The sequence below is a fragment of the Lytechinus pictus genome, chromosome 14, assembly GCF_037042905.1.
Source record: "Lytechinus pictus isolate F3 Inbred chromosome 14, Lp3.0, whole genome shotgun sequence".
In the NCBI taxonomy this organism is placed as follows: Eukaryota; Metazoa; Echinodermata; class Echinoidea; order Temnopleuroida; family Toxopneustidae; genus Lytechinus; species Lytechinus pictus.
Genome location: NC_087258.1, coordinates 2,188,768 through 2,213,409, shown reverse-complemented (window position 1 = coordinate 2,213,409; position 24,642 = coordinate 2,188,768). Strand labels below are relative to the sequence as shown.

The 24,642-nt window shown below is 35.8% G+C and overlaps 2 protein-coding genes across 2 annotated transcripts; both read right to left on the bottom strand.

Annotated features, from left to right (window-relative positions):
- Positions 1-402: 402 nt before the first annotated feature.
- On the bottom strand, positions 403-1,608 carry LOC129276060 (uncharacterized). The gene has a single exon (XM_054912501.2). It carries the CDS (start codon positions 1,606-1,608, stop codon positions 403-405), a length of 1,206 nt encoding a protein of 401 aa, XP_054768476.2.
- A 4,485-nt stretch (positions 1,609-6,093) lies between these two features.
- On the bottom strand, positions 6,094-7,275 carry LOC129276061 (C3a anaphylatoxin chemotactic receptor-like). The gene has a single exon (XM_054912503.2). The coding sequence runs from the start codon at positions 7,273-7,275 to the stop codon at positions 6,094-6,096; it is 1,182 nt and encodes a 393-aa protein (XP_054768478.2).
- Positions 7,276-24,642: the final 17,367 nt, after the last annotated feature.

The window sequence follows — 24,642 nt, the reverse complement described above, 5'->3', positions numbered from 1 at the left end:
CGAACTTTATAAATAGATGTTACTGAAGCACTGAATAATTGTTATTTTTGTTGCATATTTAGGCCTACACTGGCGTAAATTCCGGGGGATATCGACTGTACATTCACCACAACACGTTTAAATAAAGAATAATATCCCAATAATGTTCTTCATACTAAGGCTTCGATGATACCGGTTCACCATAGAGATCATGCACATTGTCACTTCCGTGAATCTTACCAAAACTGTTGGTTTAAAGAATTTCCTAGTCCCATTAACCAAGGAATACCTATATATCATATCAATGGTTTATCATTTGATATTCGAGGATTTTTTTTATTTATTATATTGTTTATTTGGTGTGCTTTTTTTGCTCTTGTAGGTATCATCATGATATTTTTCACGATGATTTTAAAATCTTAGTTACCGTTTGGTCAAGTTTTTCAGGCGGATGAAAATTTTCTGCACATCATCCCTAAAGTGAGGGTTGACCGTCCAGTAAATAAAGGCGTTGATCATGTGATTGAATCCCCGGATGCGAGTGATAAAGTAAACCACATGCTTATTGGTGATCTCTGTGACAAGGTAGAAATAGGTAGCCGTGGGTAAAGAGAAAACTACAACGTATGGTAACCAGGTTACAATGAGAAAGACGGTTATTGCGAGGAGCATTTTGGTGGTCTTGTCTCCGTGTGCACGCCCTGGAACTCGATTGGGTTTGGCATTACTTTGCAATTGTTTCCCGTTGTTATTTACTAATGAGGGGGTCTGGTCTTGGGCCTCTCCGGTGCTTCCAGATACCTCCACACTCTCAACAATAGGCACATCAATCTTGCTGGAGCGTTGGTCTGACGTACCGGTTCCTGGTTTCATAAGGGACGGTACTTCCAGATAGCCGGAATCCTGCGATTCCAGATTACAGGACACGAGGGTCGACCGTCCATTCGTAGATGTCTCGTTCCCATTCCACGCAATTCGTGTCCGCTGGAGAGACTCGGTGACCGATCCAGAAATGGTTGGCATCGTAGATGATCTGTACGGACCACTTTGGCTTCTAAGATCAACACCCATCTCAGACCTTACTCTGGATTGCCGACGTATTAAGGTGTATATCTTAGTGTAAGAAAACAAGCTCACAGCTACAGCGACCGAAAAGGAGACCACTAGGATTACCTTGACAGGAACGTGGAGGGGTGACGTAACAACAGACATGCATCCTTTAGAGCCAAGGTCTAGCAAATTAAAATACCACACTGAAGGCAGGTTGAGAAGGAAAGCGAACCCCAAACAGGCTAATGCAAGTACTGTTGCCGATGTCCTGGTCATCTGACGAGAGAAGGGTCTGCAGACGGTTACGAATCGATCAAGGGCAATGGCAAACGTCAAGAACAGGGAGCCGAGAGACGTGGTCATCCTAATGACAGCTGTTACCAAGCAGGAGGAGACGTCATTGATCATATCAGGTTGCGGGGTGATACAGGCGATCAAGTCCACCAAGGCTTGTATCAAGATCAGTATGTCGGTGCTCTTCTTCTTCGCTTTAATAGCATAGGCTGCCGTGATGATAATGTTACCAGGAACACCGATACAGAATAGAAACCAGTAGATTATCCTGCAGCCTAACTCCATCTTTACAAACTTAGCGAAGATCCGCCAGCTAGGAGACGCAAGAGAGGCGATGACAGTTGAAAGAATGGCAACGAGTGATGATTTCCGTCACATCCCATTTACTTTAAATAATACATATTGACTTGTTATATAAAATATTGATTCCTGTTCATTTCAATTCAATTCAATTAATTTATTTCCTCTTTCAATCTTTTTACATTTACAATGATGGTTCAATATACATATTTACAGAATATAACATTTAAATCATTTTTTATAATATAATAATACCATGAAATCGAAAGGGAAGGAGACCAACTAAAAAGCAGAGCTTGTAAGGTGAAGGTCCCCATCATTAAACTAAGTCAGGACTCGATGCTGGCGAGAAAAAAATGTGAGGGAAAATAACGAATCTTTATTTGATTTGAAATAAGACATGTCCTTGACAACACAACGAAGCTCTACACACGAAATGCATGTAGATTATTCTGAAAATGTCAAATATCACACCTTATGTATATGCCCTGTCTTTCATTCAATTTAAACATCTTTATGTACGTTGGTGGTCACATCGAGAGGAAAATAATCAAATCACAATTTAATTGTCAGATGGATGTTTCTCCTTTTTGTTAATTTTCTACCTTGCAAAGTGCGTTCTCTGCAAATTGATCTAAACTAACGAGAGAACCCCACTTCTTTCAATTTGGAACGGAATAATTGTTATTTCTTGTAATTTATTCTTGGTTGGTTTTGTGTTTTTCAAGAACCCTTTCTTGAACACTGTAGAATCTATCCTCGCCGATATCATCTTTATGTGTGCCCTGGTCAAAATTGATATTCCAAACCTGCCGAATTTTCAATGGAAACCGTTTTGATTTTTCGTTCATATCATATCGAAAAAGTGGCAAATTGAATGTATGTGCCCTAGTTCTAGATTGAGTAACTATTTTCTCATTATTATTATCAGTAATGATTTCTGAACTTTATTTGTCGCAGATGAAGAGATTATATGAATTAGTAGTGTACAACTTAACAGGACACTACTTCAGTTATTGAGCGAGGATAATGTGTAGGCGATATCGCCTTGCGTGTCTATGTACAGTTGCAGAATGACCTTTAAACATTAAAATGCCATAATTACTCTTGATTACTACCGGCTTGATAAAAAAGATCTCATGAAACAGTTTGCATGAAATGCATGTAACTCATCAGAAAAGGAACAGTGTAAGGTCATGCAGAGATTCAGCTTGTGTTGTGGTTGTTGAACATCCTAGACCCCATCAATCCCAACGAACTGATCTAATCATAGAGAACTCAAAGGAGCGTTTCATGGAAGGACTTGTTGGACGTTTTCCCGGGGGGAGGGGGGGGGCACTTCCATTGACGAGTGGATACCATGCGCGGCCATGAGATCTCAAAAAGCACCCTAAACACGTATATTCCATATTCTGAAAATGCACCTCCAAGTATTGGCGTGTGAAACCCTACCCTTAACAAGTATTGGAAACAAAACGAAACTATTGGCAAGCATTCCCTGAATTGAACCCCTAAACATGTACAGCGATATTTCGCTTGTTATGTCACAGACGTCGGTCGTACCTTTACCTACATCGTTGGGTTTAGTACAGCCCCACTTGCACATATCGTATACTCTAAACACGTAGTGTTGACTCTTGGGGCAAAAAGTATACCTTTAGAAATCATTTTAGTCTTGATTTTTTATACCCTTGCAAATTTGACCCTAAACACCGTACACGTAGCTTTCCTATCGAAAATTGATACCCCTTTTTCATTATTTTAGTGTTTTGACACCCTTATTACGTTACGTACGTAACGTGCCCTATCTTGAAAAGGACATCCTTTTTACGTGTTTTTTTGGTCGTGCATGGTATCCACTCGTCAATGTAGGTGACCCCGGGGACGTTTTATCCAACAAGTCTTGTTTTATTGACAGTTACCACTGTAACAGTTCTTCTCAGTCAATCACAGTCAAAGGAGAGTTGTCAGATCTGACAACTAGTCGGGCAAAATGTTGATGAAATGCTCCCCTGATAGTTTGAATCCTTGTCACATAATCCCTTACATTTACCAGGTACTATATTTCCGAAGGTGGGCGAAGACATGCTTCATGACCTGTCTAAATTGTTAACAGGGTTATAGAAAGCGTTTATCATGTGATTCAGACCTCTGATGCGCATAGGTAAAAAAAAAAAACAGTTGTTTAGAGATCTTTGCTACAAACTTAACTTCGGAAGGTAGAGCAATAATTTGACTGTCAGGTAGCCAGGAAAGGATGAGAAAAACAGACATAGCACGAAGCATCTTGGTGATCTTGTCTCCATGAACTCTCCTCTGATGGCAAGAGATGTCGTCAGATCTACCATATGATGGGTGATGGGAGGTAAACCGATGATGTATTGAGACGATCTGCGACGTTGGGGATCTCATCTCCCTCAGGAGAGGGTATCAAATTGCTAGAATTCTGCACTCCAACGTTGATGCCTATCGGGAACAAACACCTTTCGGATGTCCCTGCAGGTGCATCGTTGTCACTACATACTTTTCTGTATTCCTGAGCAGGATCTGCAATCGTCGAATAAACTGCCCTTAGCACCTGGGATGCTTTGTCATTACTCACTGATTTCTTGCCAATGCATATCTCAGATCAAACTCGGTTGTGTGTTTGCTTATGAAGGCAAACACTTTGGCGTACGAGTAGATACTTGCAGAAGCTGCTACAAAGTAGGACGCCAGCTGAAAAATTTTCATCGAAATCTCCAAAGGAGAGCAAAAAGTAGCAACTGTCCAGCCTTCGAACGGGAGTACAATAACTGTAACGTGACAAACCAAAGGGACATTGGGAGCAAATGACAGTACCATACAGGCTGCAGTGAATGTGGTCATATGAAGGTACAGGGTCTGCAGACTGTTACAAATCGTTCCACCGCAATGGCGAAATAAAGAAACAAAGAAGAGAACGATAGAGTGAGTCGATAGCATTATTCAAGCAGACTCTTTGCTCGAGCATTCAGAAGAGGTGAATACATGTTATATTGTTTTGTTTGTAATTTTTTTTAGTTGCGGGTATCGTTTTTTTTTTACCACAGAATAATGTTTTGATAATCAGGAAAGCGTTTCATCAATATTTTTGTCCGACATGTTGTCAGATCTGACATCTTTCCTAGATTTTGATTGGCTGTAAGGCATGATAACTATGGTTACTGGCGGATAAAACAGGATTTGTCGGATGACATATCCGACAAGTCCTTTCATGGAACGCTCCCCTGATCTTACATGTATAGAAAAAAAAATTAGCAATCCACTTTTGTTATTTTACGACCCCGAGTAACGGGAATGTTATGACGAACTGTTTTTTTTTTTATTTATTCACCTTATTATTATGTAATAAGTTATTTGCATCTAATTCTGCATGTTTGCCATAAATCAAGCAATCATGCCTTTTATATCATGGATGTATATATTCAACTGAAAAAGGGTAAGCTGTGTTGGCTTTTTCAGTATTTACGTTTAAAAGTAAAATGTTGTATTGTGAAAGTCAATTTTCGATTTATAGTTAGAAGCCTTCTAGGAGGAAGAAATCAGTTTATGAAAGAACATCAATTTCCTTAGTGCCATAGTGCATATCCTGGTGCAATCTTAAAGGTATGTTTGCTGTTGGTGAAATTCCTCTGAACGACCACGAATGGTGATGACATGCATGTAATAAAACACATCATACTTCTGATACTTTTATGAAACAATAGTAATGATGATGATAACAATAAGAAGAATAAATACAAAAATAATGATTAAATTGATGATGGTGATCTGTTTTCAAAATGGTTAATTTTCATCAGATATGAAGATGATATTGTTTCCAAAAACCACACTCATTAAGTGGGACGGAGTGAATGTACTAATAGATTCTACCTTTAGAACTAAATATATTCGTTTAAAAGTTAAAAATTTCAATGCGTTTTTCGTACTTTCATAATAAATGTATATAATTAATTTCTTTTTCTGATCCACATCATCTCTATAATATGAAAAATCAAATTAAAAATTCACAAAGTGAGCTGTTTATAAAATTATTATACAAATACCCTATATCGCATTGTTATTATTTTTCGGCATTGATTGATAGTATTGTGATAAGCATGGCAACTCAGTAAACTACGCTGATTTTAACAATATATTACAAAGTCTGCAGAACTTACGGTCTACATTATCCTCGTTCCTGTTGTACCAGGGTTTTTCTACAATATTCATATTTTGATCAATTGTGTATTCTGTATCGCTCCATTTTTGGTTCATTATTTGTTATTTGTATGTTTACAGGGGAGGCAGCCATCTACAATTCTTACTTCACCTTATTTACAAATTTTGTACAAACCAGATAACTAGGTAATTTGCAAATATCAATGACTTCGGCCTATCAAGTTTACAAGACGAATGTAAACGGGATATTCATCATTCGGGAATGAAAATTTTAAAACCTTGGTACATTTATCGGATTGTAAAATTCCTGATGCGGATGAAAACTTGCTTAACGTCCTGCCTGAAGACTGGATTAACGGACCAGTACACGAACGCGTTGAGCATGTGATTGAAGCCTCTGATCCGAGTGAGTGAATAGACCACCTGATAGTTTGTGATCCTTGTCACAAGGTAGATATACGCCCTAGCAGGAAGAGCCATCACCAGAATGTACGGTATCCAGGATAGAATGAGTACGACTGTAATACAGAGAAGCATCCGAGTGGTCCGGTCGCCGTAGCTTCTCCTAGCAGGTCGGATCTGTCCGTTTCTGTCCCCTGACTGTCCCAGGTATCCAACTGCCGAAACAGAACTTTGGTTACCGGATATTGTTTCAATTGCCGGAAGTTGCCCAGTCCCGCTGTGTCCTGGATGGAAATGACCACCACCACCAGGTCTAGAAGACGGTACTTCAAGGTTCTGCACTCCACTGGTTTCATCTATGAACGATGACTGCTTGTTCGTTGCTGATGCCACGGTACCATTCCATGCGTTTCTGGTACTTCTGCTAGATGCCGCGACAGTCTCAGAAACTGTTTGCGTAACGGAGGTCGCATTTGCACCGGTGTGGCTTGGTATGGAGGCGTTCATTTCCGATCTTACCCGAGCTTGCCGACGTATCAACATAAATATTTTCGTGTAAGAAAACATGCTTACGAACACCGCTATAAAGAACGAGACTATCTGGATTACTTTCATCGAAATCTGCAAGGGAGAAGCTGAAGCCGAGAAAATGCACCCAGCTGACTTGACGTCTATGACTTCGAAGTACCAGATGTTGGTCAGATTTATGAGAAAAGCGAAAACCAGACATCCGATTGCAAAGACGAGGGCGTAGGTTTTGGGTAATTGACGACCGAAAGGTCGACAAACCGTGATGTACCTGTCGACGGCAATTGCAAATGTGAGAAAGAGGGAGCCGAGAGATGTTGAGAGGCGGACGGTCAGAGTTATCCAACAAACTGCCATACCACTGATCATCTCAGGTTGTGGGGTAATGCATGCAATCAGATCTACCAAAGCCTGGATAATTATCAATATGTCCGTGCTCTTCCTCTGCGGTTTGATGGCATACGCTCCAAGGATGATAGCATTTCCCGGCAAGCCGGTTAGTAGAATAGCGCAGAAGATGGCGAGACTTGCCACATCCATGTCTTATCAAGTAGTAATCAAACAAGTTGGGCAAAGCGTTTTATAGTTTAAATATGTTACAAGAAATGGCTAGACCATTCCCTTTCGACAGATGTTTGAGAAAGTCCCTGAGCGACAAGAAGAGGAACGTCCGCGTAAGACACAAGAATCGTCTAGAAACTCGACTTAGAGAAATCGATTTTCGAATGGTTTGTATTGCAAACAAGGATATATGCCTTATTTAGAAAGTGGCCCAATATAGAAAGTAGAAAGTATCTGTCTCGGCTATATAATTGATATATCTACACAGTTTCCCTGATTGAAGCCCGCTTCCGCAATCACAAATAAAAAGTGTCTTCCTCGACTCGAACATCGACTGACAGAAATTAAATTTCGAGCGCTTTGTATTTCAAACAAGAGTTAGAGGAGAGCCTTCTTCAAGTGAAAGTTTAAAGATGTACCAGATGTTGATTCACATCGTATCATAGATATTGAGACACAATTTCTGATTGATTGAAGCAAGCTTCCAAAATCACAAAATTCTAAAACGTTTCCTCCTCGTAAAACCTTCCCGCGCTCTGGTGAGATCCACTTTAAAGAATACCAATGAGCCTGTTTGTTTTGTCAGGAAGCGTGACTTAGAATTCATAAGGCATTCATCTTTTACAACTTTTAGTCTTTTTGCATTATTTCTTTCTTTCCCTCCCTCTATCTATCTCTCTCATCATGTCTCCCTCTTTCTCTTTCTCAATATCCCTTTATAAGGTTTGTATAATAAGAATGCCACGCGGTCAAGGATATCGACAATAGGCCATCCGTGCCCAATACGATAAATTCTCGATAAATATTATTGAATTTATCGTTCTGCTTAACGTGTTTCAAGATGTTAACCTATAGAAGCGTGATATTTTCTTTCCCAATTTGATTGTCATCTGTTTTCCAGTGTTCATGGCAGGCATTTTATCTTAATATTACATTTTAAATGATATTTTGGCTTTGGCCTGTAAGCTTTGTTTTCAGATTATTTGTTATAAAATTTTAGGTGAAATGTAAATCTAATTGTAGTTAGAATTTCACTAGACTTTGAGCCGAAGTACGGGTTGCAATGCCATTTAGCTTCCAAATCTCTTTAAAATCAAGTAAAGCAAAACTCAAATTAAGACACGTTTATCAGAGAGCTATATAAAAATCAACTTCTTGCCGGGGCGTACTTATATATATGCTAAACTGATCAGGCATGCTTCTCTATACTTCAATATTATCCTGATATCCTTTTATTCGTGAAATATGTCGGGTAAACGCTTTCAATCAATACTTCACAGAGGATCCACTTCACCACCTTGTAGTTAACGTAATACAGTTGACTTCTGGTTTAATCATACACTACGACGTTTAATTTGTATGTCTAATGTTCACTCCTTTGTTGCTGGATATTGCCGCAGTCACATTTCCCCTACGGCGGCTGTACGCCGAGTTGAAAAAAAGCCCTTTAATTCATCTTGATGCAAACCACCTACATGTATATACATGTATGGTACAACAAAAATGTTAAAACGGCTGTTTTCGACTCGCCGTAGAGCAAATGTGAGTGCGCCATAAGTCCAAACGCAACCAAGGATTTATTTTACCGAGTAGTCTGTGTTCTCACGATAAATACTTTGCTTTCAGGGCAGCGCTTTTTCACCATCCTCACAGACGCGCGGTGTTTTTTTATTCCGTCCGTAAGCCCGGTTGATTGATAATTGACCTCGTTTTCTGTTCCCCTTTCGTTTCTTGGCCGCGTAAGACTTTTTCTTTCTCTCTTTTTATTACCCTCATATGATTTCTCCTCACATCCATATTGTTCACAATGCCATTGTTACTATCGCTCATATCCTCTCTTTCTTTCTCCCTTATATTTCATATTCTCCACCCCTCCCCCCCCCCCTTGTCGCCTTACACTGAAATTGAAATGAACGTGAAACAATTTCTATAGCCTCTCTATTTTAATACTGATCTTTTGTCATTTCTACCATGCTCATTTCTCTGTATGTGAAAAATTGATTGAGAACCTGAGCTACCACGCTCTTCAGAATTAATGTATCTAAAAGTGAAATCCACACCAACAAAACTTTTATTTTACCTAAGGGAGAGAAAAGAAACAAGAAACCACAGACATTTAATAAAAATCGGGTGTTAACTGAAATATACTTAAAGAATATATTAAGAATAAATTAAGACGAATGAGTCTTTCAAATAAGATTTCCAGGGCCCTGCGAACGATTTTTTTTCATTGGGGTTCTGACATGCGCATACATTCGTAATTCCGATGCTTCGTTATTCCGAAGGTTCGGTTATTCCGAAGGTTCGTATTTCCGAAGGTTCGTAATTCCGAAGATTCGTAGTTCCGAAGGTTCGTCAATCCGAAAACGAAATGAGGTTCTTAATTCCGAAGGTTCGTCAATCCGAAAACGAAATGAGGTTCGTAATTCCGAAGGTTCGTTAATCCGAAAACGAAATAAGGTTAGTTAATCCGAAAATTAAATAAGGTTCATATTTCCGAAAATGAAATTAATTCATTTTGGTAACAAAAACGGTGTTATCATTACAAGATAACACGATATTATGCAATAATAGTAATAACGATCGATGATACGTGTGTGTTGTGGCCAAAGCATGTATTGCATTAAGAATAGGCGCCCGGATCAAACATAGGCTTAATTTCGATTTTATCCGAGCAATTGCTGCCTATACAAATGGTTTAAGGATGCAGGGGATTAAGCGTGTTGGTCGCGTGCAAGTAACCTCCAGATAATATGATTTGTATTGGAGGGGATGTCATTTTTAATTACAGCTTCTGCTGGTAATAAAAATAAAAATAAAAATAATACTAATGATGATCATAGTAATCCAAACGATGATCATAATAAAAATGGTAATAAAGAATATAAATGTTAATGAAATTTTATTGATCGTTACGCCTAGTGTTGACAATGTTAATGACGAAAACAATGATAACAGCTTAACATTGTTCTTTTTTATCATAATCCATGTGAAATTTAAAAAGGGAATGCATTTAAATTCGTAACCACCGAACAGTAGGCCTATGTCTGTATGTTGTGTGAGGGATGCTCATATATGGGTGCTGTGTGTTCGTGCATATCAAGGCCGAATCCATGATTTTCTATGAGGGGGTTCCGAATAAAAAAAAGAGTGAACCCTTTGTAGTTCATGATCAGTTCCGTTACCTCCCGGGGCTGATCCAGATTCCCCCAATGCGGGGGGGGGGGGGAATTTTCCTTACACTTTCCCCGATCGGCCACTTAAATAAACAATTTTTTTAATATTGTGTGCATTCACACCTTAACAATAATTTTAACTCTCATAGTAATTTTTGTATATATTATGCGTATCTAAAGTAAGCTAAAATTTGTAATATACTGCCCTGAAAACAGGAAAAGAGTACCTGTTTCAGATTGTTAGTGACTCATGAGGAGGATAAATAGGCGTATCTCATCAAACAGATAAATAGTTCCATACGCGTCTTGTAAATGACCATAAACATTGCTCAGAATGATCAATTTTTAGGACAAAATTCATGAAATTTCAAAAAAAATTAGCTCGCTCCTCGCATTCGCATTATTCAATCAGGGATCACGAGATACAGTTAACCTGTTTATAAGAATAAAGCTAAGAGGTCACTGTTTAATGACCCCCCCCCATCCAAAAGGAAAATACGTTCCGCCGCCCCTGGTTGAAACATGCATCGTCTTCATGGCTAACTGCAAAAAGTCCTTAACATGTCCCTTTTAGATCAGGTCAGAGCTTTATTTAAAATTTCTGTTCGCGCTTCTTGCTCGCAGTTATTATCTAGTTACATAGGCATCTCGTTTTGAAGATCACAAACATATTGCCCATCATATTAAAAAAAATATATAGCTCGCGCTTGCTTTATTTAAAAAGGGCTTATGATGTTATTTTGTAAGAATAAAGCTAATTATTGACTGTTAGGACTACCCTTTCAAAGAAACAAACATCAATTTTGAGCTGCCGATCGGGGAAAATATTGGTGAAAAAAATTTCGTCCCCCCCCCCCCATTGGCGAAAGTTGGATCCGCCGGGGGGGGGGGCAGGGGGCACTTGTACCCCAAAAAGAAAAAACGGGGAAATGCTATTTTTCAAAAGTGGGAATAAAAAAAATGTGCCGTTTTTTCGAAATAAAATACTCTCTTTAAAGTATACATTTCAGATTAGTTTTCAGCCTGGAATATTACAAATTTTCAGCTCGTGCTCCGCACTCTCAATTATTCAATTGGTGAAATATGTATCCTGAAGAGGTCACTAAATGCATTCTTTAACAGGTCTTCTTTTGGTCAGTATATTTAAGCTAGCGTTTTGCGCTCGTGTCAATTCTTTAGTTAGAGGCACATCTTTTTAATGACAGCAGAAACCTGCTCGGATTTTTTTTTTTTTTTTCATTTCTTATTGAAATGCCCTTAAGTTTTAGCTTGTGATTCACGCTCGCAACACCTCGCAATAATGCCATTTTAAGAATAATTGACCCCCCAAAACGAGTTTTACAACTTCAGCTTTGAAAATTTTTTCCAAGCTGCTCGCTCATTATACTCTCTCGCGAAAAATAAAGCCTAAATATACATCTTTCCATAATCAGAAGTCACTTCAAAAGGCTTTTCTCTACTTAATTACTATAAAACACACAATGACTTCACGCAGATGATAATCTCAAGGTGAATATATCACCAAAGTGCCCATTTTGACGTATGAGTTTCGTTTTTGGCTTTCCCCCCAAACGAAAATTCGTTCGGCCGCCCTTGCCTTCCCATCCATCTTCATAACAATTGAACAGCAACGGTGTTTCTCCCCCCCCCCCCCCTTGCCTCTGCTTTCCCGGTTTTCATTTTCGGATTAACGAACCTTCGGAACAACGAACCTTATTTTGTTTTCGGATTAACGAACCTTCGGAACAACGAACCTTATTTCGTTTTCGGATTAACGAACCTTCGGAAAAACGAACCTTATTTCGTTTTCGGATTAACGAACCTTCGGAACAACGAACCTCATTTCGTTTTCGGATTAACGAACCTTCGGAACAACGAACCCTATTTCGTTTTCGGATTATCGAACCTTCGGAACAACGAACCTCATTTCGTTTTCGGATTATCGAACCTTCGGAATAACGAACCTTCGGAATAACGCCACAAATGCTCGGATTAACGAACCCTTTTTCGTTTTCGGATTAACGAACATCGAGGTATAGGCAATTTACGTGTTTCGGAATTACGAACCTTCGGAATAAAGAACCTTCGGAATTACGAACCTTCGGAATTACGAAGTGTTACCCTGACATGAGCCGAAATCTCTTCTCAAAGGTGAAAGGGACACAACTGAGTTTCCCATTCTTTTATATACACACATGCAAGCGCAAACATGTTTAAATATATATATATATAACAGTCATTTCTTAGCTTTATTTTTATATAAGAACAACATAAATACTAGATAGTGGGAGCGCGAAGCTCGAGCTAAAAAGAAATGGACATTTCGTGTAATTTGTCATGAAAATTTAATATGCTTTTAATCATAAACAAGATGCGTATGTAACAAGTACTTACTGCTTGCGCGATCAGATGTTTTTGATATACATTCTAGCCTGATCGAAAAGGGACCTGTTAGTATAAGGACTGTTTGCAGTTACCCATGAATACGATACAACAATCAAATGTAGTAATGCGAGCGCGAAGCGCGAGCTGACAATTTTGAAATTCTGACCTAAAAATTGGACAGTCTAATTACTTTTTTTGTAATCATGAGCATGATATGTATATAACTATACAATTGATGCAAGCGCGAAGCGCGAGCGGAAACAAAATTGAGATTTCAAGCCTAAAAACGGAACATTCTAAGCATTTTTCTAATCATGAACAGGATAGGTATATAACTATGCAATGGATGCGAGCGCGAGCGAAAACGAAATTGAGACTTTAGACCTAAAAACGGGACATTCTAAGTACTTTCATTATTAGCAGGATTGGTATACAATGGACGCGAGCGGAAGCAAAATTTAATTTTCAGACCTAAAAACGGGACATTATAAGCACTTTTCTAATCATGAACAGGTTAGGTATATAACTATACCATCGATGCGAGCGGAAACAAAATTGAGACTTCAGACCTAAAATCGGGACACTTTATTTCTGTTTTTTTTTTAAATCAGGAAAAGGGTGGGTAATTATGTTTCTTGCATTAATAATGTGAGCGCCAAGTGTGAGCACAATTTTTTTTAAATTCTGATCTGAAACTTTACAATATAAGCACGTTTTAAATAATTTATTTTAAAAATATCGTATCTGAATAAACCTGCGTGCTTTAGATTTAGACCTAGAATAGGGCATTTTAAATACATCTGAAAAACATCTGATCTGAAAAGGGATGAATTGAAGCACTATTCCAAGCAGTTTGTGTAAAAAAAAATCTGAAGTTGGGGGAGGGAGGTTCTTCCAAAACATCGTTCATTTTCATAACATTTCTGTCATTCATCATACCTACCAGATTTCCGGGGTTGTTGTCTAAGAAAAATAACACACGCAGCACCCGCAAGGAAATTTTTTGGGGTGCTTCAGCACCCCCGCTTTCCAGGATCATGCATATTGCCAGTCAGTGGCGTACTTAGGATTTTCCACAGGGGGGGGGGGGCAAAACCGTCCGCCAAAAAATTTGACAAGCAAAAAAAAAAAAAAAAAAAAAAAAAAAAAAGGTCTTCAATCACAAATAAAGGCATTTATACCAGAAAATAAATTGACAAGCAAAAAAAAAAAATAATAATAAAAAAATAAATAAAAAAAAAGGTCTTCAAGCTCGTCAGGGGGGGGGGGCAGGGATACGTCCTTTGCATGGGTTGTTGCTCGTCGGGGGGCAGACTGCCCCCCTGCCCCCCCCCCCCCCCGTAGGTACGCTAGTGTTGCCAGTGCTTGTATACAGAAAAAAGGATTTTGGAAGTCGGGCGAAACTAAAACTCAAACTTAGTTTACATTAAATGTGATTTTTTTTTTGGGTGAAATTTTGAATGTTATACTTGTTCATTATTTTGTTTGCTATACCCGAATCAATCTAAAGTGAAGATGGCTTTTTACAGGTTTTACCATGGACCTGGTTTCACCGTCGCTAGAAGCAGGTCCATGCTCGAAGTAACTGTTCTGAGAAGACGCATTTTCAGTTATCTCTCATAATAGCCTTATTGTCCCTGGTTTGATCAATATATTTCATCATTTTTTTTTTTTTTTTTGTAAAATAACCATTGCTGGTCTTCTTTATTCATCAAACAAAATATATTCACAGTGCTAACATTTGCCTCCATTTCTGGAGGGAAATACATGGTTTTCTGGATTTCACATTTTCTTCTATCTGTAAACGATATCTTAAGAGGTAAAACAAAATATTAAACAGCCTTTGAATCGTTATTTTCCTTTTAGATTCTTTTCCAGCGAAACATTTATAAATGGTATATAAAGCATAATTCAAAATTATATCTACATCATTTTTTTCTTCTGATCTAAATGAAATTCCTTTTAATAAATGACGTGGCTGGAAATGAAAATTTGGCAAAATATATTTCTGTACATTTTCTTCAACTTTTTTCCAAAATATTATCATTATGTTACAAGAAAAAAACATATGACTGCAATCACCTTTTTGATCACAGTAAAAAACATTGGTCATTTTCTTTTAATTTCCATTTAAAAAGGTTAGCTGGTGTTGCCAAAATATTATACATGAACTTAAAATTAAAATTGACCAGTACATTGTCCTTAACAAACTTTAACTTAAATAACCAAACATCCGTCCAAATTGGTAAACATTCAAATACTAAGGTATAACACCAAAATTCCTCCGCTCTAGATTCTTCGGTTTTTACTTGGATCAATTCATAATATTTTTTTCTAACTGTCAATTTACTTAATGAAATAATACTATCAACCAATCTAATATCATTATATTCATTAACATTGGATCTAAATTCCGAATACTTCTTTTGTAATAAACTTGTATTAGAAAAAAGAGACATGTTGCCACATAACTGAATAGCCTGTCGTATACGAGCATACTGACTGTACCACCTTCCGTCCTTAACTACTATTTTAGCGCTAATCTTATCTATAGGTAGAAAACCCTTATCATCCATTAAATCCCCCACAAACAAAATATCAGAGTTTATCCAATTCATATAAAATAACATTTTCCCTTTGTATAAGATATCTTTATTTAGCCAAATCATTTCTTTGTGATAATTATCCTGTATATCTGCTTGAATATTTCTTGAATAGTTATACCTTTTTAATAAGAAAAACGTTGATATCAAGTTATGATAGAAATAAGGCATCCTGTTTTCAAAAAAACATTTGTTTTTAATATTATATTTACAATTCATAATAACTTTTATACCACCCAGTTGCTGAAACCAGTAATCAAACATACATTTATAGGGTTTAACTCACCACTCAAGTATTTACAAAGCCAAAATAAATTCAACGACGCAACTTTTGTTTCAACATCTAACATATTTAGGCCACCTTCCTCTATTGTGCTTACTACATTAGTCCGTTTAACCTTTGCGGGTCGTCCTTTCCATAAGAAATTAAAAAATAATTTATCGAGCTCCTTTACTATTTCTTTAGGACAAGAAAGAACTTGTGTTGTATAAATTATTTTCGGCATAATCAACGATTTTGATATTAAAATCTTCCCTCTTAACGTAAGGTTTCTCTGTTTCCATATTTGTAACAACTGTTTAATTTTTAATATTCTTTGTTCAGACCAATTCATTTCTAAACTTAAATGCTTCTTTTTGCAAAAAATAAATACCAAGAGACTTAACATAAACGTCCTCCCATAATATATTTCCAATATTATTTGTCGGATTGTTGTTTCCCAGCCAAATAGATTTTGTTTTGTTTTCATTTAAATGAATTCCAGAATATGTTTCAAAGTTTCTAATGATATTAATAGCTGTATTGCCTGATATAACTGTCTTAACAAATAATGTCATATCATCTGCTAACTGCAGTATCTTAAAAGTATTCTTATTTTCATGTTTGTAACCAATACTCAGACCTATGATATTATTATTTTGTCTTATCTGATTAGCAAGGGTTTCAATGCAAAGTATAAATATTAATGCGGATAAGGGACAGCCCTGTCTTATACCCCGCGATGGGTTTATATCTCTTGTTAACCATCCATTCGTTAATATATTAAGATGGGGATCATTATATATAACTGAAATCCATTTCCTAAAACTATCTTTAAAACCATATATCTTTAAACAAGCATCAATAAACTTCCATTCTAAAGTATCGAATGCTTTCTGAAAATCGGCAAATATAATCGCACCATCGGTTTTGTTAAAAATGCTATAATCTATAACATCCTGGATTATACTGGCATTATAAATACCACTCCTGCCCTTGATATAACCTACTTGGTCTTCATTAAAGGGGAATCCAACACAAATAAAAACTTGTTTTTATAAAGAAAAAAAAATCTGACAAGTTGATAGGTGAAAGTTTGAACAATATTGGATAAACAACAAGAAAGTTATGATTTTTTTAAAGTTGTAAATATTGGTAATCACTATACTCATGGAGACTTCAAATTGTCCGCATATGGGATGTCATAGTGATGTAAGGCAAGGACTACTCTTCCATGTACTCCAATACATATTTTGGCTAAAATGTCATTTTTCCCAAAAGTTTTATTTCAAATTATATTTTTCTTTCATGAGGACATAAAACAATATACTACCTGGGTTATATTTAGATTACTTCCCCAGGGGGAATGGGTACTAGGAGAAAACCACAAATTCCTGATAATAAAGTACATGGCCTATGGGAAAGTTGTCCTTGCCCCTTGTCATAATTTACTTAACCAGTTGCCAATTTGAAATCTACATAGTATTAGTGATCTCAATTTCAAAGCAGCTATAACTTTCTTATTGATTGTCCGTTTTCTTTCAAACTTTCACCATTTTGTTTAATTTATTTTTCTCCTTCCCAACACAACATTTAATGGCCAAGGCTGGATTCCCCTTTAATTAAACGAGTTAAAACCTTTTGGAGTCTGTTTTCATCATTTGTATACTTTACGTCAAAATTTAATATTATCAATTGCATAATACGTGGAGAAAATTATTGTACTGATTTTCAATATAATGGTCGATATACTTAATTTGTTTTAAGGTAACTAATTATTGCATTGTTTTAGTGGTCACGGATTATTTTCTCGGGAAAGCAAAATGAGTTATGAGTATTATGGTCTCGATTTAGCACACTTCATTATTTGAAGATAAAGTTACATTCTCGACCCTTAGCATTTTGATCTTCATGGCTACGAATGCAATTGTAGTTTTCAAAATAGTGTATTGTACCAATCGTTCGTTGCAGTTTGGACGTATACAAAATAAAAAGAGTTGCCTGCTCAAATGTCAAATATTTTAGGGGGATTGTATCCATTTTAGGGCATATTCTTATTTGGAAATGTTCTCTACCACAACTCAGCTAACATGACTTTAGAAATTAAAAGCCCATATTATTAAATGAAAATGAATATTGAATTGAAAATAAACTGCATTGTTGAAATAATCCTAAAATTTAAACTTTTGATCCTAATGAAAATGAAGATCGGCAAAAATTATTCACCTCAAAATTTTCGACTGCACACTTCAGTCTTCTTCAGGAATATGACCCGTCTGATCTTCACCGGAAGTGACGTAGCGGCGAAGAATTGAGTCATAAACTCTTGATTTCTAAATACTTTGACCATCATTCAAACAGACGGTTCCCTAAAGACAAGGGTGTTTCGTAAGGCCCCGCATGCGGACCAATATTTGAACTTCAAATCGAATCATCCACTAGAACATAATTCATGTGTGATCAGTGGCATACCGTGGGTTGCAGCATGGGGGGCACCAGCAAAAATGTTAAGTCACTCATTGGGTGCGCGAAGCGCGCTCAATGACCAGATATAGGCCTTCTGACACAATATCCCTTTGCCTGCGACGGGCTTCCACAGCCCAGCGAGTCGTTCACTTAGCTACGACGGGCTTCTACAGAAGCCGAGATTTCGTTTGGTTTAATTCGATGAAGTTTTATAGCTTTTTCGTAATTGTAATGTACTAAAACCTCTGCCACTATTTCCTTTATAAACCTATTTCGATAACCAAATGAAAAAATATACAGCAACGTGGGGAAAAATCCCCAAAATAGGAAATCATTTCAACTTTACCCGAATTTTTCGTTGGAGTCAGACGGGGAGGATAAATTTTGTGACGTGCACGTACGCGTGCGCACTAGGCCTGATCACGTGATTTGTTCTGATCATGTGATTTGATCCATATCGTTGTTCTGAAAGATAAGCTAAAAGTCTTTTCTGCAAGATCGTCACGTAATAAGCTACGCGTTTATTCACCATTTTCGTCTTATTTGTTTCATCAAGGAGATATCACTCTAAATAGAATGATATCTCCTTGGTTTCATCGATCGATTGTATTTTCAGAAAAACAAAAAGCTCGTAATGTCTTAGTACTTTGAGCTGATCTCGGTGCACTTTTGAACTTTTTCCCTCCCCATCATCCCTCTTCTCATTATCTTTGTCTACTATTCTGAAAAAAAGATAAAAGAAAGCAGTTTAGCACACCATTCATCTTATGCTCTTTTCAAAAGGGAAACGTCCATGTAGTTCGTGATATCGGCACTACCCAAACAAAAGAAAGTCTGGGCGGCCACTCAAACAAATTCCTTCCGAAAAGAGCAGGATACTATGAGGCGCCGAATGTACCAATATTATATAGAACAATTATTTGTTATATAATCATTATTTATTAAATAATAACTATTATTTATATATAATTTACATTTTATTTGTAAATAACTACTATTATATAAAATATCATTTCTAATTATTTATATATAATTCCAAGTAATACTTCATTATTTGTAAATAATAATAGTTCGACATTCCATTATTTATAAATAATGATTATTTGTTTTTCATTATTTATAAATAATGATTATTTGTTTTTCATTATTTATAAATAATGATTATTTGTTTTTCATTATTTACAAATAATGATTATTTGTTTTTCATTATTTATAAATAATGATTATTTGTTTTTCATTATTTATAAATAATGATTATTTGTTTTTCATTATTTACAAATAATGATTATTTGTTTTTCATTATTTATAAATAATGATTATTTGTTTTTCATTATTTATAAATAATGATAATTGGTTTTTCATTATTTATAAATAATGATTATTTGTTTTTCATTATTTACAAATAATGATTATTTGTTTTTCATTATTTATAAATAATGATTATTTGTTTTTCATTATTTATAAATAATTTGTTGAGTTTTCCATTATTTATAAATAATGATTATTTGTTAAATAATGAAAACGTCTACTTCATTATTTATAAATAATTTTTTCGAGTGCACCATTATTCTCATTATTTATAAATAATCATTATTTAATGTTCGAGTTTTCCATTATTTATAAATAAAGATTATTTGTTAAATAATGAAATATCTACTTCATTATTTATAAATAATAATTTTGTTTCAATATCCCATTAATCATTATTTATAAACAATTTTTACAGTTTGCCATTATATACAAATAATCATTATTTATATACAAATAACCATTATTTATTAAATAATGCCATTATTTATTAAATAATGCCATTATTTATTAAATAATGGAAAACTCGCTATAACATGCAAATGTGGGACCGCCCATGATATGAATATTCATGATGCGATTTCCTTTTTCGTGATTTTTCTTCACAAATTTTTGTCCATTTCCTCTTCATAATGACATTTCTTGAAGCAATTTTCTAGGGATATGGTCTGATTGTAATATTCTTCATTTTCTATATAACTTCGTCTTCGTAGAAATATCAAAAAGTGTAATTTTATACGATTTTTCCTACAGTTCACAATCCCCATAGGCGCGCGTGTACGGTAGGGACAACCGGTGAATCGACGGAGTGCTCTTCATCGAAATACTACGTTGGTTGGTCCCCGGAAGTGGCGGGCGGAATTTAGCCCGAATCCTCGATGGAAGTCGATCAAGTGCATATGAGCTGAGAGAGTGAAATATCAGTGTACTTGTACAGGCCCTTCTACTTTTTATAAATATTTCTTGTTGCTTTTTTTGTTAAGTTAATTTTTCCTGGTGTAGAGATAAGTTTCAGTTCTAATAATGCACTTCAAATACATTTTGGAGTGTCTGTTTGAGGCGTTTGGGGCGATTTCACCCTGGCCCCAAAATGCTCGCAACGACAATACGGGGGCATGATGACCCCTAAATTTTTAAAAACTTATTTTTCTATTGAAAATTATCACAAAATTCACCAAAAGTGTGCACGAAAGCCTTCGTATTTCACTTTTAAAACTCCAAAAAGTGCCCAAATGACAAGCTTGGTCGCTTCGCTGTGTCGTTTTCAACTTGAGAAAGTTTACGCGTCTGCTTCCCCCCCCCCGGCCCCTCCTCCGAAAGAAATTATGTATACGGCCATGCTCTAAAGAGCCTGGCACATTGATTTATGTATACTTCATTTTCATTATTTTTATCTCATTATCATCATGGCCTTACGCATAATTTTTTCCGGGGGGGGGGGGGGGTGGGGGGAGCAGGACGCGCGTAAACTTTCTCATAAAAATCTTGAAAAAGCGAAGCGACCAAGCTTGTCATTTGAGCTTGGTCGCGTCGCTGTCTCGCTTTCAAGATTTTTTTGAGAAACTTTACGCGCGTCCTAGCTGCTCCCCCCCCCCCCCCGGTAAAAATTCTGTGTAAGGCCATGATGATAATGTGATAAAAATAATGAAAATGAAAAGTACATATAAATCAATGTGCCATATGCTCTTTTGAGCATGGCCGTTCACAGAATTTATTTCGGGGGGTGGGGGCAGACGCGCGTAAACGTTCTCAAGTTGAAAGCGAGACAGCGAAGCGACCAAGCTTGTCATTTGGGCTTGGTCCCGTGGCTGTCTTGCTTTCAAGATTTTTTTGAGAAAGTTTACGCGCGTCATGCTCCGGCCCCGGCCCCCCTGGAAAAAATTCTGCGTAAGGCCATGTTGATAATGAGATAAAAATAATGAAAATGAAAGTATACATAAATCAATGTGCCAGGCTCTTTAGAGCATGGCCGTATACATAATTTCTTTCGGAGGAGGGGGGGGGAAGCAGACGCGTAAACTTTCTCAAGTTGAAAGCGACACAGCGAAGCGACCAAGCTTGTCATTTGGGCACTTTTTGGAGTTTTAAAAGTGAAATACGAAGGCTTTCGTGCACACTTTTGGTGAATTTTGTGATAATTTTCAATAGAAAAATAAGTTTTTAAAAATTTAGGGGTCATCGATCATGCCCCCGTATTGTCGTTGCGAGCATTTTGGGGCCAGGGTGAAATCGCCCCAAACGCCTCAAACAGACACTCCAAAATGTATTTGAAGTGCATTATTAGAACTGAAACTTATCTCTACACCAGGAAAAATTAACTTAACAAAAAAAGCAACAAGAAATATTTATAAAAAGTAGAAGGGCCTGTACAAGTACACTGATATTTCACTCTCTCAGCTCAAATGCACTTGATCGACTTCCATCGAGGATTCGGGCTAAATTCCGCCCGCCACTTCCGGGGACCAACCAACGTAGTATTTCGATGAAGAGCACTCCGTCGATTCACCGGTTGTCCCTACCGTACACGCGCGCCTATGGGGATTGTGAACTGTAGGAAAAATCGTATAAAATTACACTTTTTGATATTTCTACGAAGACGAAGTTATATAGAAAATGAAGAATATTACAATCAGACCATATCCCTAGAAAATTGCTTCAAGAAATGTCATTATGAAGAGGAAATGGACAAAAATTTGTGAAGAAAAATCACGAAAAAGGAAATCGCATCATGAATATTCATATCATGGGCGGTCCCACATTTGCATGTTATAGCGAGTTTTCCATTATTTAATAAATAATGGCATTATTTAATAAATAATGGCATTATTTAATAAATAATAGTTATTTGTATATAAATAATGATTATTTGTATATAATGGCAAACTGTAAAAATTGTTTATAAATAATGATTAATGGGATATTGAAACAAAATTATTATTTATAAATAATGAAGTAGATATTTCATTATTTAACAAATAATCTTTATTTATAAATAATGGAAAACTCGAACATTAAATAATGATTATTTATAAATAATGAGAATAATGGTGCACTCGAAAAAATTATTTATAAATAATGAAGTAGACGTTTTCATTATTTAACAAATAATCATTATTTATAAATAATGGAAAACTCAACAAATTATTTATAAATAATGAAAAACAAATAATCATTATTTATAAATAATGAAAAACAAATAATCATTATTTGTAAATAATGAAAAACAAATAATCATTATTTATAAATAATGAAAAACCAATTATCATTATTTATAAATAATGAAAAACAAATAATCATTATTTATAAATAATGAAAAACAAATAATCATTATTTGTAAATAATGAAAAACAAATAATCATTATTTATAAATAATGAAAAACAAATAATCATTATTTATAAATAATGAAAAACAAATAATCATTATTTGTAAATAATGAAAAACAAATAATCATTATTTATAAATAATGAAAAACAAATAATCATTATTTATAAATAATGAAAAACAAATAATCATTATTTATAAATAATGGAATGTCGAACTATTATTATTTACAAATAATGAAGTATTACTTGGAATTATATATAAATAATTAGAAATGATATTTTATATAATAGTAGTTATTTACAAATAAAATGTAAATTATATATAAATAATAGTTATTATTTAATAAATAATGATTATATAACAAATAATTGTTCTATATAATATTGGTACATTCGGCGCCTCATAGGATACAGATGGTCTCTTAACGCCCCGAACAAAAGGAAGATTAGTGTTTATCGGCCGGATTACCTATTGAATGCTTTTCGTACTTAGCAATACAAAAAGTTTTTATGAATACTTTTTTTCGACCAACATACTGTAGCTAAAGAAGAAAAAAAATTGTCTCAATTACCGACAACAAAGGTGCTTGTGACATCAGTCAGTGATTCATATTGCATAAAAGCGCTTCCCCTGGGTGATGATGCGTATAAGGATGAAAGAAGAATCATTTAGGGAAATTATAGAAAAAAAAATGTTCAGATGTCAAGGAGAACGAGAGACAATGAGAGACGGAGATAAAAGGGGAAATAGACAAGTGTGCTTTTGCTAAAATTCCATGAATATCTACTTAAACGAATAACAACATGACTTTATTTTTTTGTTAGATTAATTTAAAAAAAAAATACCAAAACGTTTGTTAGTCGCAACTCAGTCCTCAGACCCTTGTCAAACTGATGACTCGTTATTATTATTCTTGTTTGACCTAGCCCCCCCCCCCCCCCGATGGAAATGTTCTGACCTACACTCTAATATTGCTTGTTTGTCTCCTCTCTCCTATTTTCTGTTTTTAATTGCGAGTAACGCGGTAGAAAAGATAAGAATAAAGACCGTCCTGGCCAGTTTTTTTCCCGTTACGACCAAAAAAAAAAATTTTTTTTTAATCGCATTTGGGGCGCTTACCATGGTTAGCATCCAAACCAAAATATTTGGAAAAGATTTATGTTATACCGGGACAGCAATGTTTTTTTTATGGTGCAGGGTTTGAGCTGTGGGACGGGGGGTGAATCGGCAAAAAAAATCTAAATTTTTTAATTCATGTCATTTTACAGAATGAATTTATAAAATGTAGGTTAGGTTTTAGAAGCTCTTTATCTTATTCTCCTTTTTTCTCCCAGATGAGAATTTTTGCATTGAAAAGTTGACGGAAACATAATCACTTCAAATGATAAAACCAATAATGAACTCAAGGTTTCCTCGCCTGAAATGGAGGAAATACATGTAGAATGATATATGATGAGAAATTACGTTAAGGCACCCACTATAAAGAAAACACGTTTGTCTGGCGTGTCACCCGACAGAACCCTCTCAATCCTACACACCCCCCCCCCCAAAAAAAAAAAAGGGTTGATACCGACTTAAATTTTATTGATTTTCCTACTTTTTCGCGAATTTCTTTCTTCTTTTTTTTTACCGGCGAATAGCGTGGTAGAAAAGATTCATATAGAAAAAAATTGTTTCCGTTACTGCAAACATTTGGGGCGCTTACCCTGGTTAGCATCAAAACCAAAATATCTGATTTTTAAAAATAAAAACAGGGACCGCTGAGCGTTTTGATAATGGAGGGGTTGAGCTGAATGTGGGAGGGAGTGGACTGGCCAAAAAAAA

Bases quoted from the DNA above. Each gene is read 5' to 3' on its own strand.
- LOC129276060 (XM_054912501.2), bottom strand. From the start codon at position 1,608: ATGGAGTTAGGCTGCAGGATAATCTACTGGTTTCTATTCTGTATCGGT.
- LOC129276061 (XM_054912503.2), bottom strand. From the start codon at position 7,275: ATGGATGTGGCAAGTCTCGCCATCTTCTGCGCTATTCTACTAACCGGC.